The 18,236-nt window shown below is 35.3% G+C and overlaps 1 protein-coding gene and 1 non-coding gene across 2 annotated transcripts in view; both read right to left on the bottom strand.

Annotated features, from left to right (window-relative positions):
* GREB1L (GREB1 like retinoic acid receptor coactivator) overlaps nt 1-18,236 on the bottom strand; it is a 255,520-nt gene that overhangs the window by 86,172 nt on the left and 151,112 nt on the right. Inside the window, 1 exon segment of the mRNA XM_033087644.1 lies at nt 16,423-16,545. Within this exon segment, the coding sequence (XP_032943535.1) occupies nt 16,423-16,545 (123 nt within the window).
* Nucleotides 7,066-7,169, bottom strand: LOC117012002 (U6 spliceosomal RNA). The gene has a single exon (XR_004421084.1). It is a non-coding gene; the product is annotated as a U6 spliceosomal RNA (small nuclear RNA).

Below are 18,236 nucleotides of genomic sequence, written 5' to 3'. Positions count from 1 at the left end.
ACAACTGGACAAAGAAACTGTGGTACATTTATACAATGGAGTATTACTAGGCTATAAAAAAGAATGAAATCTTACCATTTGCAATAACATGGACCTTGAGAATATTATGCTAAGTGAAATAAGTCAGACTGAGAAAGACAAATGCCATATGATCTCACTTATATGTGGAATCTAAAGAACAGAATAAATGAGCAAACAAAACAGAAACAGATTCAGAGATATAGAAAAAAATCTGTTGGTTGCTAGATGGGAGGGGGTAGGGATGGCAGAGAAGGTGAAGGGATTAAAAAGAGCAAACTAGTAGACACAACACAGACATGGGGATATGAAATTCAGAATGGAGGATATAATCAACAATGTTGTACAGATTATGTAAGGCGGGCACTGGACTTTTCAAGGGGATCACTTCATAGACTATAGATGCATAACCAATGTGCTGTACAACTGACGCTGAAGTAGAATAATATTGTAAGTCAACTATAAGAAAAAAATATATATATACATGGTCACAGGAGGTGGAGTATAGATAGCATAAGGAAGATAGTCAATGGTATTGTAACAGTTATATAAGATGTCAGAGGGGTAGTAGCTTGGGGGAGGGAGATTATCACTTTGTGAGTGGTGTAAATGTCTATTATATTGCTTTGTACATCCAAAAGTATTAAAAAAATAATAAAATAAATGAGTACATTTGTTACTAGAAAAAAATTTTTTTTGTCTTTTCTAATATAGGTTTAGTGCTATAAATTTCCCTCTAAATAGTGCTATATTGGCATCCTACAAATTCTCATGTGTTGTTTATTCATATACATTCAATAAAAATATTGCTAATTTCCCTTTTGATCCATGGACTATTTAGAAGTGTGTTATTTAGTTTCCAAATATTTGGGGATTTTCCAAAGATCTTACCTTTATTGGCTTCTAATATGATTTCATTTTGGACAAAGAAAATGCTTGGTATGATTTGAATCTTTAAAATATATTAATACTTATTGTACAAATTATGTATTGCGTCAGATAGGTACCAGACTTATCGGGGGGATCACTTCAATAATTATGTAGATGCCTAACCACTATACTGTACACCTGAAACTAATATAAAATAATATTGAATGTCAACTAAAATTAAAAAAATACATAGTCACGGGATGTAAAGTACAGCACAGGGAATATAGTCAATGGTATTGTAATAGCTATTACAGTGGCAGAGTGGTAGTAGACTTGTTGGGGTTATCACTTTGTGAGGAGCGTAAATGTCTAATCACTATGTTGTTTTGTACACCTATAACTACGTAATAATAAAAAAGAATCACTCAAAAAATTAATAAATAAAACATATTAAGACTTGTTTTATGGCCCATAAACACAATATCATGCGTATTTTTGTTCCTCTGAATGTAACATGTCTTTTTTCTCTGGCATGGTAAATGTTCTATGTGAACTTGAGGAGAATGTGTAACTTTCTGTTGTTGGGTGGAGTGTTTTATAAATGTAAATTAGGTCAAGTTGGTTGATAGTATTGTTCAAATGTTCTATATCCTGATTGATTTTATCTGTTCTATCAATTATTAAGAGAGAGGTATTGAAATATCTCACTATAATTGTAAAATTTTATATTTCTTAAAATAATTCTATCAGTTTTTGCTTCATGTATTTTGAAATTCTGTTATCAGGTGCATAAATGTTTACGATTGTTCTGTCCTCTTGATTCCTTGACCCCTTTATCATTATAAAATTACCTCTTTAATAACTCTAGTTATATTCTTTGCTCTGAAATCTATTTTACCTGATATTACTGTATCAACTTGAGCTTTCTTTTGACTACTGTTAGCATGGTACATGTTTTTTAATACTTTTACCTTTAATGTATTTGGGTCTTTATATTTTAATTGTACTTCATGTAGGCCTCACAGAGTTGGATCTTACTTTTTTATCCAATCTGATAACATCTGCCTTTGAATTGACATGTTCAGATCATTTACATTTAATGTGATTCTTGATGTGTTTAGGTCTATCATCTTGCTGTTTGTTTTTATTTGTCCCATCTATTTTTTGTCCCCTTTTCCCTCTTTTCAGCCTTCTTTTGGATTAATCAGGTTTTTTTTTTTTTATGACTTCATTTTATCTCCTTTGTTGCTTACAGCTATAACTTTGTTTTGTTTTTTCTGGTTGTTTTAAGGTTTATAGCATATATTCTAACTTATGAGTCTAACCCCAGTGGCATTAGACAACTTCACATATTGTACAAGAACTTTACAGTAGTATAGTTCCATATGTCCCCTCCTAACCTTTATGGTATTGTTATGCACTTTACTTTTCCATATATTATAAGCCTCATGATATATTATCATATTTGGATAAGTCAATTATATCTTTAAAAATTTAAATAAGAAAAGAATTGTATATATTTACCCGTGTGGTTATCACTTCCAGTGGTTTTCATTCCTTTGTAAAGATTCAGATTTTTTTCTGTCTGGTATCATTGTCTACCTACTTGAATGACTTCCTTTAACATTTCTTGTTGTGTGAAACTATTAGTGGTGAATTGCTTATTTTGTATGTCTGAAAATATCTTTTTTTCACTTTTATTTCTGAAAGATACTTTTGCTACGCATAGAATTCTAGGATAGTTCTTAGCTTTGAGATGTTTAAAGAAAACTTTAAAGATGTTGTTCCACTGTCTTCTTATTTATATTGTTTCCCAATTAGAAATATGATGTCATGCTTATTTTTGTTCCTTTGTACATGACATATCTGGTTTTTTCTTGTTGTTTTTAAGATTTTCTCTTTATTGTCAGTTTTAAGTAATTTTATTATGATGTGCTTTGGTACAGTTTTCTAAATGTTTCTTGTGCTTGAAGTTCACTGAACTTCTTGGGTTTATAATTTTCATCAAGTTTAGGAAGTTTTGGCCATTATTTCTTCAAATATTTTTGTCTCCCCCAATCCCTTCAGGCACTCCAGTTACCAGTATATTAGGCTGCTTGTGGTTATCCCACATCTCACTGATGGGCTTTTCATTTTATTTTTTTTTTCTCTCTGTTTCATTCTTTAAGTTACTTCTCTTCTGCAATGGTTAATTTGTTATTAATCCCAATTCGTGTATTTTTCATTTCAAACATAGTTGTCATCTCTAGAAGTTTGGTTTGATTGTTTTTATCATCTTCCATGTCTACTTAACTTTTTGAACATATGAGATAGTTATAGTAACTGTTTTGATGTCCTTCCCTGCTAATTCTAACATCTAGTTTGGTTTTCACTGATTGATTAGTCTCCTCAATATCAGTTGTGTTTTCCTGCCTCTTTGCATGTCTGGTAATCTCTGATTGGGTGTCATGCACTATTAGTTTTATATCGTTGGATGCTGTATATTTTTGTATTCCTATAACTATTCCTGAGCTTTGCTCTGGATTGCAGTTAAATTACTTGGAAATAACGTGATCCTTTTGTGTGTTTTTTTTTTTTTTTTTTTTGATATTTTTAGGCAGGTCTGGTGCAGTGCTTAGTCTAAGACTAAGTATTCTTCCTTACTAAGATAAGACCTTTTTAAGTACTCTATCTATAAGCTCAATGAACTCGGAGGTTTTCCTGTTTAGCTGGTGGGAACAGTCCCTGTACCTGGCCCAGTATGAATACTGGGCACTGTTTCCTCTCATCTTTTTGGATGGTACTTTTTATGAGTCTTGAGTAGTTTCTTTGCATATATGCACAAACCAATATTATGTTGAACATTTGAGGGGACCCTGTGCACATCTCTGGGGTTCTCTCTCTCTGTTCAGCTCTCTTCCTTCTGGTACTTGGTCCTGTGAACTAGCTGTTTGGGTCTCCCTACACTCTCAGCTTTTTACTCAACTTAGGGAATCTACTTGACCACAGTTCCCCTTCCCTGTATCATGATCTAGGAACTCCCAAGGCAGTAAGCTGGGGCAATATTAAGATTCACATTATTTGTTTCCCATCTCTCAGGGATCACTGTCTTCTGTTGCTTGAGATACACTGAAAACTGTTTTTCAAGTATTTTTGTCTGTTTCTTTTTTTTTTTTTAAGTTGTTTCAGGTGGGAAGGTAAATTCAATCCCTTTTTATTCACTTTGGCCAGAAACAGATGCTGAGTTGATCTGCTGTTGATTTTTCAATTTTAGAGCTCTCCCTCTCCTTTTCCCGCTCCTCCTGCCCCTTACTCTATTCTTGGAATCTCAGACACATGAACATTTTACAAAATTCTAGGTAGAGATCAATATTGTCTCTGTATCCTCAGATCCTAGTACCCAGTCAATTGCCCAATAAAATTGTCAGTAGTGAGCAGAGGAAGTTCAAATTCTGGTTTTGGTACCTTCTAGCTGTATCTTTGACTTGCCTATGTTAGGTACTAGCCCTTATTCCTACACATGTGAAGAATGCTGAAGACATCATTTACAGTGGCCCAGACATGGCAACAACCAAAGTGTCCTTTGATAGATGACTGGATAAAGTATACACAATGGAATACTATTCTGCCATAAGAAGAGATGAAATACTGCCATTTGCAACAACATGGATGGAACTTGAGATTATTGTGCTAAATGAAATAAGTCAGACAGAAAAAGTTGAGAACCATATGACTTCACTCATACGTGGGATATAAAACTGACAGCAACAAAGGAATAAAACAAACAAACAAAGAAACAAAAACTCATAGACACAGACAACAGTTTAGTGGTTACCAAAGGGTAAGGGGAGAAGAGGGATAAAGAGGGTAAAGAGGGTCAAATATATGGTGATAGAAGGAGAACTGACACTGAGTGGTGAACACATAATGCAATTTATAGATGAGGTATTATAGACATGTATACTTGAAACCCATGTAGTTTTGTTGACTATTATCAACCCAATAAATTTTAATGAAAAAAATTAATAAAAACTATCTTGGAAAAATAAGAATGCTGAAGAAAGACCAGTAATAAGCAGATATTTTCTATTGAGCTATACATCTGGCTTAATCTTGAGTTCTTTTAAATGTTTAACTATGACAAATATAACATAAAATTAATATATAAAAACAAACATGCTAAAAATGTCACTTCTCCCAAAAAACTGTTATTTTTTTCTTGCAGTACATGTCCTTCTATGTTTTATCCACACTATATTTTTTACATGATATAACAAAAATACAGAGTTAATATTAGTTTTTTTTACTTAAAAGAATTATTTCCGATATGGATGCATAGTGTCATAATTCTCTCTTTTAACATCTTAATCATGTGAGCATGCTATGATTTATTCAACTGTATCTATACTAAAATTGCTTCTCCTTTTCAGTTAATATAAAGAATAACTGCAGTGAATACCTTGACTTTCCTTTTAGGTTATTTTCTTGACTAAGCCCCTGAAGTGAGATTACTAGACTAAAGAACATAAATATTTTTAATGTTCTTGTTAAATGTTGCCCAATTTCTTTCTTAAAAGTTGTACCACTGCTCACCTCCATCAGCCTGACTGAGGGTATCCGTCCTTGCCAGCACTGTACATTGTCATTTACAGTGAAATGTTATGGCTAATGTATTGGTGAAAATGACTTCCCATTGTTATTACTTATGGTTCCTTAGTTTCTACAAAGTGGGCCATTCTTCCTTATATTTGCTAAATAGTGGTTTTTCTCTTTTGTAGGGTGAGGAGAAGTCTCTCAAGCACATTCACGGCCCTGTCTCAGGGGGGTGTGATCACTGGTTTTCTTTCCTTTTCCTTCCATATATGCATTCATCAAATGTTTACTGAGTCTTTTCAGCAGGCCAGGTACTATGTGAGGCACCTGGGACAGAATAGGGAAAGAAGGTAGATACAACCGCTGCCCAAGGAATGTACAGTGTAAAGGAAGAGCCTACAAATTCTCAGTGTCTGGTTGTGAGTGGGCAAATCTGCCAGCCAAAGGCTTCCCACCACATTTGGAAAAAGGATACTGTGTTTTGGAAAAGGATTAATTTGAATATTCATGAGGAAGTTTAGAAAAACTTGTCAAGGAAACTTTTGATTATCCTGACTTCAAGGAAGTTTAGTGGCTAAGGAAGACAAATCCAAAGAGGAAAGGGACACACAGAGCTACACTTTAGGGACAGTTACATGATACATTTTAATGGAAATTGCTTTCTAAATTGCTATCACCAGGGCAGAGGAATTGTACTGGGGGGGAAATGGACACAAAATCAGAAGGCTATGTGAGTAAGACAAGCTGGGGTTGGACACCGAGCCTCCTGAAGTTTTCTGGATCAACAGAGGGCTGAGTGGCAAAGCAGAGAAAACCAAAAGGTTGCAGGGAAGGAAAAATATTGAGGACTTAAGACATTTCTATTAGAGTTGGCTCTGCCTCCTCCCTTCTTGGAGACCAAAGTCAGCTGTGAGGTTCCCCACTGCAGCTGTACTCCTGTAACAACAATCCCACAGTAGAATCACCACAGTAGGAAATAAACTCAAAAGGGCCGAAATATTATTACACCATAGCATCCCTGGCCTATGATGTCACCTGCTCTCAAAGTATGAAGGCTGCATACAATATATGTATGTGGTATGAATGAGTAAATCTGCCCTTTTTCCCCTGAGATCAAAATATGGAGGACTACACAAAACATTTATGTATAGTTTCAAGAATAATTATAAAGCAAGAGCCTATGGAACTAACCACCATCCAAAGTCAAGGATGCTCTTCCCCATCGCTTCTCCTGCCCTCTCCCCAGACATAACCATTGGGCTATGTATTTATTCCTAAAAGAATTTAGTTTTGCCTGGTTTTGAACATAATAGAAATGAAATCATAATGGATGGATTCTTTTGTGAATGGTTTTTTTGCTCAACATGATGTTTGCAAGATTCTTCCAGGGTGCTTTATGTAGGTATTGTTTATTCATTCTCATTGCCAAATGGTATTTCATCATATAAATATAGCAAAACTTATTTATTCATTCTATTGTTTTTTTCTCAAATGGCTATTGGATTTACTAGCTTGATCAATAAAGGTCCTGGCAAAACTTATTTAACCAACACTGAGATAACTGTAATGAAATACTAAGTTTTAAAAATCCATGACTCCTTGATGAAAAATATGGAATGCTTCATGAATTTGTGTATCATCCTTGAGCAGGAGCCATGCTAATCTCTGTATCATTCTAATTTTAGAATATGTGCTGCCAAAGAGAGCACTTATCCATTCTATTGTTGGTGAACATGGAGTTGTATTCAGTTTGAGCCAATTGTGAACAGTGCGCCAAGTCTTGAGTACACCTCTCATTGCACACCTGCAAGAGTTTCTTTAGGGAGTGGAATAGCTGGATCATAGGGATATGAACATTTTCTACTTTACTGTGGATTGCAAATTACTTGCAAAGTGATGGCATCAACGAACGCTCTTACCAGCAATGTGTGATAGGTCTTGTTGCTTGAAATCTTTGCCAACATTGACTACTGTCATACTTCAAATTATTGCCAATTTGGTAAGTATATAATGGTATCCCATGATATTTTTTAAAGTAATTTCCCTAATTACCAAAGTGGTTAATCATATTTTTATGTATTTATCGGCCACTTATATTTCCTCTTTCATGAAGTGCTTGTTGAAGTTTGTGCTCATGTTTTTTCTATTAGTGTATCTTTTTCTTATTGATTCATAGACATTTTTATATGTTCTTCATACTAGCCTTTTGTTAATTTTATGTATTACACATCTTCTAGTTTATAGCTTGATTTTTCACTCTCTTTATGATTCCTCCTAATAATTAGAAGTGGCAATTTTAATGTAGTGAAATATTAGTCTTTTCCTTTATGATCAGCACTTTTCATCTTTACTTTTAAGGTATCTACAATAGCTAAGATATTCTACCATAGCTTCTAAAAGCTTGATAGTTTTGCATTTCACATTTAGATCTTCTAGCTACCCAGAATTGATTTTTGGGTATAGTGTGAAATAGGAATCCAGTTTCATTTTTTCCACATAGAATATCCACTTTCTGGGCACCACTCATTGAAAGGAAAGGTCTCACTGATCTGCAAGTCACCTCTGTTTAAGTATGAAATACCCATATGTTACATGAATCTGTTTTTGGGGGTTTTTACCCTGGTATGGTGTGTCTGCTGTGCCATCTTCACCCTGTCTTTCTTGGTAAAGTTTTATGAGCTTGATATGTGACAGGGCAAGTCTTTTCATTTGCTATTGTCCTTACTTCTTTAATACACAAGCATAAGACAGTAGGGGGGTTAGTACTTTGAGCCTACCGTGGCTCACAGAGAGGAAAATCCCATTTCATGGACAAGTCTCCAGGAACAGGGTTGACTTCTCTATTAGGCCCAGAAAAGGCATAGTGCCTTGGGTCCATGATACTTTCAGGGGTTCATGAAAATGTTTTAATTTATTTTAAAATCAGAAGAAAGCAATGAACTTTTGTTTGGAGAAGATATTTTAAAATATAACATTAAATATTCATTTCTATACCAACAGTCATAAACATAATTTTCTAGGGAGAAAGGGCCACATAGGCCATGTACCCAGGGCCCAAGAAAGTCATAAAATGGCCCTGCCTTATAGAGTCTTTTTAAAAATGATACTATTAGCCACAGAGGCAGAGCTTAGGCCTTATCCCCATCCTGCCCTATAGTCTAATCATAAAAACATGTTTCCTCCTAATGGTTGATGAGCATATCAACTTCATTTGGAAAAATAGCACACATAAGTAAACTGATAATTCTCCAAATGCTAATGTCAAATTTAAATTAAAAATGGAACTCAAATAACATTTATTTCCAGGCATTTGCTAGGTACTAGGGAGTACAGGGATAAACAAAATGAACATAGAACTTCTAGCATATAAAAGAATATAGATATTTAACAATTATAATTGGGAAGAATGTCACACAAGTAGAAATATGGCAGCAAGGCTGACTTAATCCTTAGTTGCAAAATGGGTGTTGTTATTTTCAGTTTTACAAATGAGGAAACCAAGACACAGAACAATCAAGCTGCAGTGGAATATACGAGTATGTCAGGTGCTGTATTTAAATACCAGGACTCTGACTCCAAGCTCTGTGCTTTTTACCCTCTAGTCTGAAATAGTGCTCATCCCATAGTATAGATTCCATAAATTAGACTGTACTGAACTGAAAGAGAAACAGTGCTACTCCAAAGGATTTCACCTTTCTCTCAGAAAAGCTTTTAAATCTTTTTTTCACACTTTCGTTAAAGTATATGAGTATGTTACATATCATAAAATTTACCCATTTCAAGTGTACAGTTCAATGATTTTTAGTAACTTTATCAAGTGGTGCAACCATCACCATTAATCAATTTTAGAACATTTTCATCCCCCCCCCAATTAGAACCCTCACACCCACTTTCAGTTAATTTCCATTCCCACCCTTTGCCTCAGGCAACCACTAGTCTATTACCCATCTCTATAAATTTGCCTTTTCTGGACATTTCATAAAAATGAAATAATAGATCATCTCTTTTGTCTGGTTTCTTTCACTTAGCATAATGTTTTTGAGGTTAATCCATGATTTAGCATGTGTTGGTAGTTTGTTCCTTATTATTGCTGAATAGATATTGTAAGGATACACCACACCACATTTTTGCCTATCCATCATGACATTTAGGTTGTTTCCAGTTTTCAACCACAGTGAATCATGCTACTATGAACATCTGTGAGCAAGTTTTTGTGAGGACATGTATCTTCATCTCTTTTGAGTAGATATTTAGAAAGAATGTCCTGGACTGTGTAGTAGTTTATATTTAACTTTTTGAGAATCTGCCAAACTGTATTCTAAAGTGGCTGCCACATTTTACATTTCTACCAGCAATGTATGAGGGTTCCAATTTCTCCACATCCACAGACTTTTGTTATTGTCACCTGTTTTTTTATTATAGCCATTCTAGTGGGTGTGAAGTAGTATCTTATTATGGTTTTCATTTGCATTTCCCTAATGACTAATGATGTTGAGTATCTTTTCACATGCTTATTAGCCTTGGAGAAATGTCTATTCCAAATCCTTTGCCCTTGTTTGATTGAATTGTCATCTCATTAATGAGTTGTAAAAGTTCTTTGTAAATTCTGGATAGAAATCCTTTATTAAATATGTTTTGCAATTATTTTTTCCTAGTCTTTGCCTGTCTTTTCATTTTTTCTGTTGTTTTTTCATTTTTACTATTTTTAAATTTTCATTTATAGCTGACATACGATATTGTATTAGTTTCAGGTGTACAACACAGTGATTAGACATTTATATAAATTACAAAGTGATCACCCCAATAAATCTAGTACCCATCTGACACTTTACATCCCCATAACTATTTTGTAGCTACCAATTTGTATATTTTAATCCCTTCCCCTTTTTCACTCATCCCCCCAACCCCCGCCCATCTGGCAACCATCAAAATGTTCTCTGTATCTATGGGTTTGTTTCTGTTTTGTTTGTCCATTTACTTTGTTTTTCCAGATTCCACATATCAGTGAAATCATATGGTGTTTGTCTTTCTCTGTCTGACTGACTTCACTTAGCATAATACCTGTTAGGTCCATCCATGTTGTCTGTTGCAGATGGCAAGATTTCATTCTTTTTTATGGCTGAGTAATATTCTATGGTATATACAAAAAAAATGTACACACATTTTAAGAAAGGAAAAACCTATATTAAAATTGTAATTCTCAATATATACCGATAACCTGTTGTATGGTGATACTAACATTAATTTGAATAACACCATCTTTTGAGTGAACGTCATACTACACATTGCCACTGTAATACATAGATAACATCACTTAAAATGTGTATACATTCTTTTGGCACCCCTAGCATGCACCACTTCTTCTTTATCCATTCATGAACTGATGGACATTTAGGCTGCTTCCATATCTTGGCTATTGTAAATAAAGGTGCAATAAACATACAGATGCATATGTCTTTTCGACTTAGTGTTTTGGATTTCTTCAGATAAATGCCCAGAAGTGAAATTACTGGGTCCTTCTTTCTTGTAACAGCCTTTGTTTTACAGTCTCTTTTGTCTGGCATAAGTATTGCTACCCAGCCTTTTTTTTTGTTGCTTCCATTTCCATGAAATATCTTTCCTCATACCTTTATTTTCAGTCTGTGTGTGTCTTTTGATCTGAAGTGCATCTCTTGTAGGCAGCAGATGTGAGGGCCTTGCTTTCTTATCCATTCAGCCACCCTACGTCTTTTGATTGGAGCATTTAATCCATTTACACTTAAAGTAATTGTTGATAGATATGTAGTTATTGCCATTTTATGATTCACATTTTTTTATTTTTTTTTCTTCTTCTTCTTAAAGAAGTCCCTTTAACATTTCCTGTAATACTGATTTGGTGGTGATGAACTCATTTAGCTTTTTCATGTCTGGGAAGCTGTTTATCTATCTTTTCATTCTAAATATTAGCTTTGCTGGGTAGAGTAATCTTGGTTGTATATCCTTGCTCTTCATCACTTGAATATTTCCTGCCAATCCCTTCTGGCTTTTAAAGTTTTTGTTGAGAAATCAGCTGACAGTCTTACAGGAGCTCCCTTGTAGGTAACCAACTGTTTTTCTCTTGCTGCTTTGAAGATTCTCTCTTTGTATTTAATCTTTGGCACTTTAATTGTGATGTATCTCAGTGTGGGCTCTTTGGGTTCATCTTGTTTGGGTTTCTCTGTGCTTTCTGGGCTTGTATGTCCATTTCCTTCACAAGGTTAGGGAAGTTTTCTGTCATTATTTATTCAAATAGGTTTTCATTTCCTTACTCTCTTCTCCTTCTGGTACCCCTATGATGTTAATGTTGGTATACTTGACTTTTCTCCCAGAGGCCCCTTAAGCTATGCTTATTTTTCTGGATTCTCTGTCCTTTTTGCTGCTCTGATTGGGTGTTTTCTGCTACCTTGTCTCCCAAATTACTGATTGGATCCTCTATTTCATCTAATCTACTGCTGGTTCCCTCAAACATAGTCTTCATTTCAGTTATTGTATTCTTCATTTCTGACTCGTTCTTTTTTTTTATGTTTTCTATCTCCATTTTTACATTTCCTATCTCTTTGTTGAAGTTCTCCTTGAGATCACCAAGCATTCTTATTTATAACCAGTGTTTGGAACTCTGCATCTGGTAAATCACTTGTCTCCATTTTGTTTAGTTACTTTTCTAGAGCTTTGTTCTGTTCTTTCATTTGGGATATGTGTCTTTGTTTCCCCATTTTGCCTGCCTCCCTGTGTTTGTTTCTGTGTATTAGGTAGAGCTGCTATGTCTCCCAGTCTTGGTACAGTGGCCTTAAGTCGTAGGTGTCCTATGGAACCCAGTGGCACAGTCTTCCTGGTCACCTGAGCTGGGTGCTCCAGGTATGTCCCTTTTGTGGGTTGTGTGTGCCCTCCTGTTCTAGTTGAGCCTTGATTGCTATTGGCCTTTCAATGGGAGATATTGATTCTCAGGCTGATTGGTTGTGAGGACTGGCCATCACAACAGTGGAGGAAATGTTGTGCAGGGGCTGACCCTACAAAGCAAGATTCGCTATCTTTTCATTTTCTTAATGCTATCTTTTGAAGTATAAAATTCTTAAATTTTAATGAGGTCCATTTTATCAATTTTTCCAGAAATATATCCATATATTTGTAGTAAATTGATTTTTGACGCATGCAATTCCCCAACAAGAAGATAGTCTGTTCAAAGATGATGCTGTGACAATTGAATATCCACATGTAAAAAGATGAGTTTAGATGCTGACCTCATACCACCCACAAAAATTAACTCAAAATGGCTCATATATTTTAATGCAAGAGATAAAACAAAAAAAAAACTTTTAGAAGAAAACATGGAAAAGAATCCTTAAAGATCTTGGGTTAGGCAAACATATTTTTCATCTATTCTTGAATTCTTACTTGGATTTAAGACAATACATTTGTGTGTGTGTCTGTGTGTGTGTGTGTGTGTGCACGCGTGTGTGTGTGAGGTGTGTGTGTGTTTGTATGTGTGTATAATGTAGGTATGTAATTATATAGCCACCTTCAGTCAAAATGATAAGATATTTTACCAGGATTGTTGACTAAAATTTGAATTATCAATGACATAAACATGCTGAAAGAAAATATGCAAGGGATATGCAGCAAGATAACTAGAATAGAACATCTAGAGCATGGCAGTTGAAATTTAAGACAAAGCTGTGCAAATAGTAAGTTAATCCATTCTTCAAATACTATGTGCCTACATTTCAGGCTAAGAAATGTAGATTACAGGCAGTCACTGATTGCAAATTAAGAAGGCAATCTCCTATAGAAGGATGAATCTCTATTAACTAAAGAGATGTTGCCTACTCTAATGTTTGCAGTGAATAATGCTAACATGAAATTCTTACAGACTATTACTTTCATTATATGTAGGAAGAAATTATTGTTGAAGACTCTATAAACAGTTTGTCAAAAAGAAAGTTTTAGATAAACTCCTTGTTTTAAAAGGCACTTTCTTCTATTAAATTCTCTGGATTGCACCTAAAATTGTCACTAGCTAATTTCATAGTCAAATTACCACTCTCACCAGCACAACGGATACACAAGAATATTGGCAGAAATCTTTGCCACTTGTGTTCACTGTGAGTCAGTCAGTGACTTGCCTGTGTCTCTTCATGGCAACTGATAGAGCTTTTGTTAAAGCCTAAATCTTGATTTCTTCTATTTCAGAGCAACATTTGTTTTCAAAACATATTTCCTGGTATATAGTCATGCGTCACTTAACGACAGAGATACATTCTGAAAAATGTGTCATTAGATGATTCTGTCATTGTGTGAACATCATAGAGTGACTTACACAAACCTAGATGGTATAGCCTATTGCTCCTATGGTACAAACCAAATCAGCATTACTATACTGAATACTATAGGCGATTATAACATAATGGTATTTAAACATATCTAAACATAGAAAAGGTACAGTAAAAACACCATGTAAAAGATAAAAGTGTGTGTATGCATTCATTGGTGGAGGGATGGGGGAAGTTTGTGAAAGGAGGTACTGTTGGAGAGAGAGTGGACATCAGGAGGAGGGAGGGAGGAAGAGAGAGAGGTAAGGAAGAGAAGGGGACAGTAAGGGAGAGCAGAAGTCAAAAGAGACCCAGAGAAACAAAGCTTGAGATGAGAAATAATAAAAGGGAAAGGGAGAGAAGGTGGGGGAGAGAGTAGTGGGCATGCTTGTGTGTGTGTGTGTGCGCGCGCGTGAGGGAGAGAGAGAGAGGGAGGGAGAGAGAGAGAGAGAGAGAAAGAGAGTATGGGGAGTGAGGAGGGCGGAAGGCAGATGAATAGCATACTGAGTTTCCTTCTCAATTTAAGTTACCCAGAGCTAGCAGTAAATTCAAGATTATAGTCAGGTCCAGCTTTTTCCTCCAATATCGCAAACAAATTTTTTGCATATAAATCCATTGTAATCTTATGGGACCACTGTCATATATGTAGTCCATGGTTGACCAAAATGTCATCTGGCACATGACTGTAATTAAAACTGCATTACTGCTTGTTTTTTAAATTTTTTTGCATTATTGTTTATTGACATTTTAATATCTTTTCATTATTTTCAGGTACAACCGGTTATTTACATACCCACCTCTTCCTCTTAGGAAAGGTAACATATTTTATTGTCCTTTTATCCTTATATGAGTGGTTTTTAAATCATTAGAGCCATCAGTCAAGTACTGGAACCCTGCCTGACAGCATCTGACCAGGATCTTAGAATATAATAAACATTTGATAAGTTTTTCGTTGGAATAAAATATTCATTTTTAATATTGTAGTTTTAAAATCATATTTCACTAGCCCCAAGGTCTAATGGCAGAAACTATACCACAGAATCAATCAAATTACTAAAATATTATTCTAGGAGAGACATGTGGTTTATCATCATTGTAACGAAGGCTAAACTTTCTTTTCATTTTTTTTTTTTAAGTGTGTTTTTCCAGGACCCATCAGCTCCAAGTCAAGTAGTTGTTTCAATCTAGTTGTGGAGGGCGCAGCTCAAAGTGGCCCACATGGGGATCAAACTGGCAACCTTGTTGTTAAGAGCACTGTGCTCTAACCAATTGAGCTAATCTGCCGCCCCCATGAAGGCTAATCTTTCAATGCCAAGATTAGAGCCAAATGCCAGCTTTTTTCTTTCTTGAATCGTTAATGACATCATGTTCTCTCATTTATTCAAAAGAGAAATGTTTTCTGCTCTTAGGTCACAGCCTCTATCTAAATTTCTTGGACAGTTGATAAGTTAGACTTTTTAAATCCAGAAAGAAGTGGACTTAGCTGAGTGTGGACACACAGCAAGAAGTGTCCCATATAAAGTCAGCCTTCTTATCATTGCTAATGTTGATAACATATTCTAATAATCACTTCTACCTTGAAAATAAGTAGAAACAATTTACCAGCTCTTCAGAATTTCACATAAATTTGAAAGAGGAATACTAAGTAGTGAAATAAGTGACAACAGTTTTCTTTCCCACTAGTGGTTAAGTGGACACTGGCAAAGCACGTATGCGATGAAGTTTGCATATCAGATGAGTAAAATGGTACTTCACACACACACACACACACACACACACACACACAGACACACACACACACACAAACAAGTGAACTGAAAAAGAAAATCCACAAATTCTTTTAAAATACTTCACTTCTCGCCTAAGATATAAACTAGACTGCTTCTGAATAATTTTCTCAAATACCATAGCAATCTCTTCAGTTACAGCCCTTCAGTTACAGCCCTCCAGGAAACATTAATTCTCACCTGGAGCCTTATCCTGACCTCAGGATAAGTGCAGTCTATCTGAAGGAATTTTTAGAAACCTTAAACTAGTAACTTATCTGCTCAGTATCAGATCGTCCACTCTGCTGATCCTGCTCTGATACTGGAACCTGGTTTTAGGCACTAAAATTTTATCTGGTTATTCATATCCAGGCCCCTATCTTGAATCACTAGAAACTAGAACCTAGAACAGAATTCTTCTGTTGTGATCTTCAGTTCTACCGTGGGACATTACTTTGTATCCTAATTGGTGCAATACTCCCTGTAATGTTCTGTAGGCTTAGAGAGAGCCCTGCCCTAGAACACCAGTCTTCATGAGCATGTCCCCAATACATGCCACATGATTGCTATGACTCAGACTTTCCCCACTTATTGCCTCCTGTTAGAATCCTCTAGAGACAGGTCCTATGCTTGAGCTCAACTTCCTACAAATGATTAGTTCCTTTCTCTATCTTTTTCTTAGCACTGGCAGGACTTGGGGTTCTAATCACCCACAGATTGACCTATCTCAATGCTGAGTTCTAATTCTAATAGACTCAAGTAATTTACCTCTATTTTAAAATATTTCTATTCAAACCAGCCAACAGTAAGTTTTAAGTGCCTCATTAAATATGCATCTGCTGCTTAAAATTCCAAGAGAAAATACTCCATACCTGTCTGAATGAATCCTGATTTGTATCCATTAGTTGTGCCATTTTCTGGGGTCACAGTTGATGACACTGAAGAGTTTGGCTTAATGGAATGGCAAGTAGCAGAGGATTGTCGGCTTCTACATTCTGGAAAAGAGTAAGAATCATATTATGTGAGGAGACCAGTATTTTGTTAAAACAGGTACTGGGGACACAATCCAGACAATCTCTAAAATAAATTGCTGCTCCTTAAGTGGCAACCTCTTTCCTTATCCGAGGTTCCCCTTTGTCTAATCCTGACTCCAACAGAATGTTCAACATGGTGAACACAATTTGTCTTCCTAGGGCAAGATGTCATGATTAGAAGGCAAAGAAATGGTTACAAAGAGCAATCAGACTTTTGTTACCCAGTTCCCAGAGCAAGAATTACTCATCACTAATATACTCGTAGTCATGCTAGTTTTATGGATAAGACAGATTAAAATATCAATAATTTATAAAAATTCAATAAGCTTTCAAACACCAGTAACCTGCAATCTAGGATTGATTTAACTGTGGAACAGTTACCTAGAGTCCATCTATATTGCCTTCAACTTTCTCACCTCAAACTTAATTTATGTCCAAAAGCAGAAGCAAAGAAAAACTTATAGGCAGTAGAGAAAAATTAGAAATGCTCAAATTATTACTATTTCCAGTTCTTATTAAAGGAAATAGGTACACAATATTCAAGGTGATTACTGATCATGCAACACCAAGCTTCATTTTAATTAAGCCAATATGGGTCTCTGTTATACTTTAATAATACCTTGTACTGGTTCGGGTAGATAGCAAATACTATGACATGTGGGCCTGTAACTTCCAACCAAATTATACTATATGTTATACCATATTAATTTTAAAGATGATGTACGAGGTCTGACAATTAAGTTCGCGAACTTGTTGCAATGATGTTGCTAACCTTTTTTGATATCAGAGGGATTATTCATTAATAATTTGTACCAACTGATCAAGCAATTAACCAAGTTTACCATTGTTAGTGCCTAAAAGGCTGCGTGAAAAAGGTAGAAGACCTGAACTTTTCGGCAACAATTCATGGCTTTTGCATCACAACAATGCACCAGCTCATAAGGCACTGTCTGTGAGGGAGTTTTTAGCCAGCAAACAAATAACTGTATTGGAACACCCTCCCTACTCCCCTGATCTGGCCCCCATTGACTTCTTTCTTTACCTGAAGATAAAGGAAATGTTGAAAGGAAGACATTTTGATGACATTCAGGACATCAACAGTAATACAACAGCTCTATGGCCATTCTAAAAAGAGTTCCAACATTGCTTTGACTAGGCGCTGGCATCGGTACATAGCTTCCCAAGGGGAGTACTTCGAAGGTAATTGTAGTGATATTCAGCAATGAGGTATGTAGCACTTTTTCTAGGATGAGTTTGTGAACTTAATTGTCAGACTCGTATTACAGAATTGTACACTTGAAATCTATGTAACTTTATTAACCATTGTCACCCCAATAAACTTTAATTAAAAAAAAATTTCATGTGAAACAATATAAAAATGGTTGTAAATGACAAAGTTAATTATAAAAGTTCCTTTAGAGAGTTTCCAAGTTTATCAGATACATGCAAGGGTTGGAGATAGTTTTCTATCACCTTCTATGCTATAACCTTCCTTGAAAAGCTATTGTGTTTGGCCTAAAAAATATTTCCACATTATGTGTATTATGTGCATATTTCTAAATTGATTGTATATGTTTGTATATATATGTGTGTGTGTGTGTATAATTCCAATTCCAAAATAGCAATTGCTATAAATGTGAGGCTTCAGAAGC

This window comes from Rhinolophus ferrumequinum, chromosome 19, assembly GCF_004115265.2.
Source record: "Rhinolophus ferrumequinum isolate MPI-CBG mRhiFer1 chromosome 19, mRhiFer1_v1.p, whole genome shotgun sequence".
Lineage (NCBI taxonomy): Eukaryota > Metazoa > Chordata > Mammalia > Chiroptera > Rhinolophidae > Rhinolophus > Rhinolophus ferrumequinum.
This window is presented reverse-complemented; position numbering and strand designations above follow the sequence as displayed.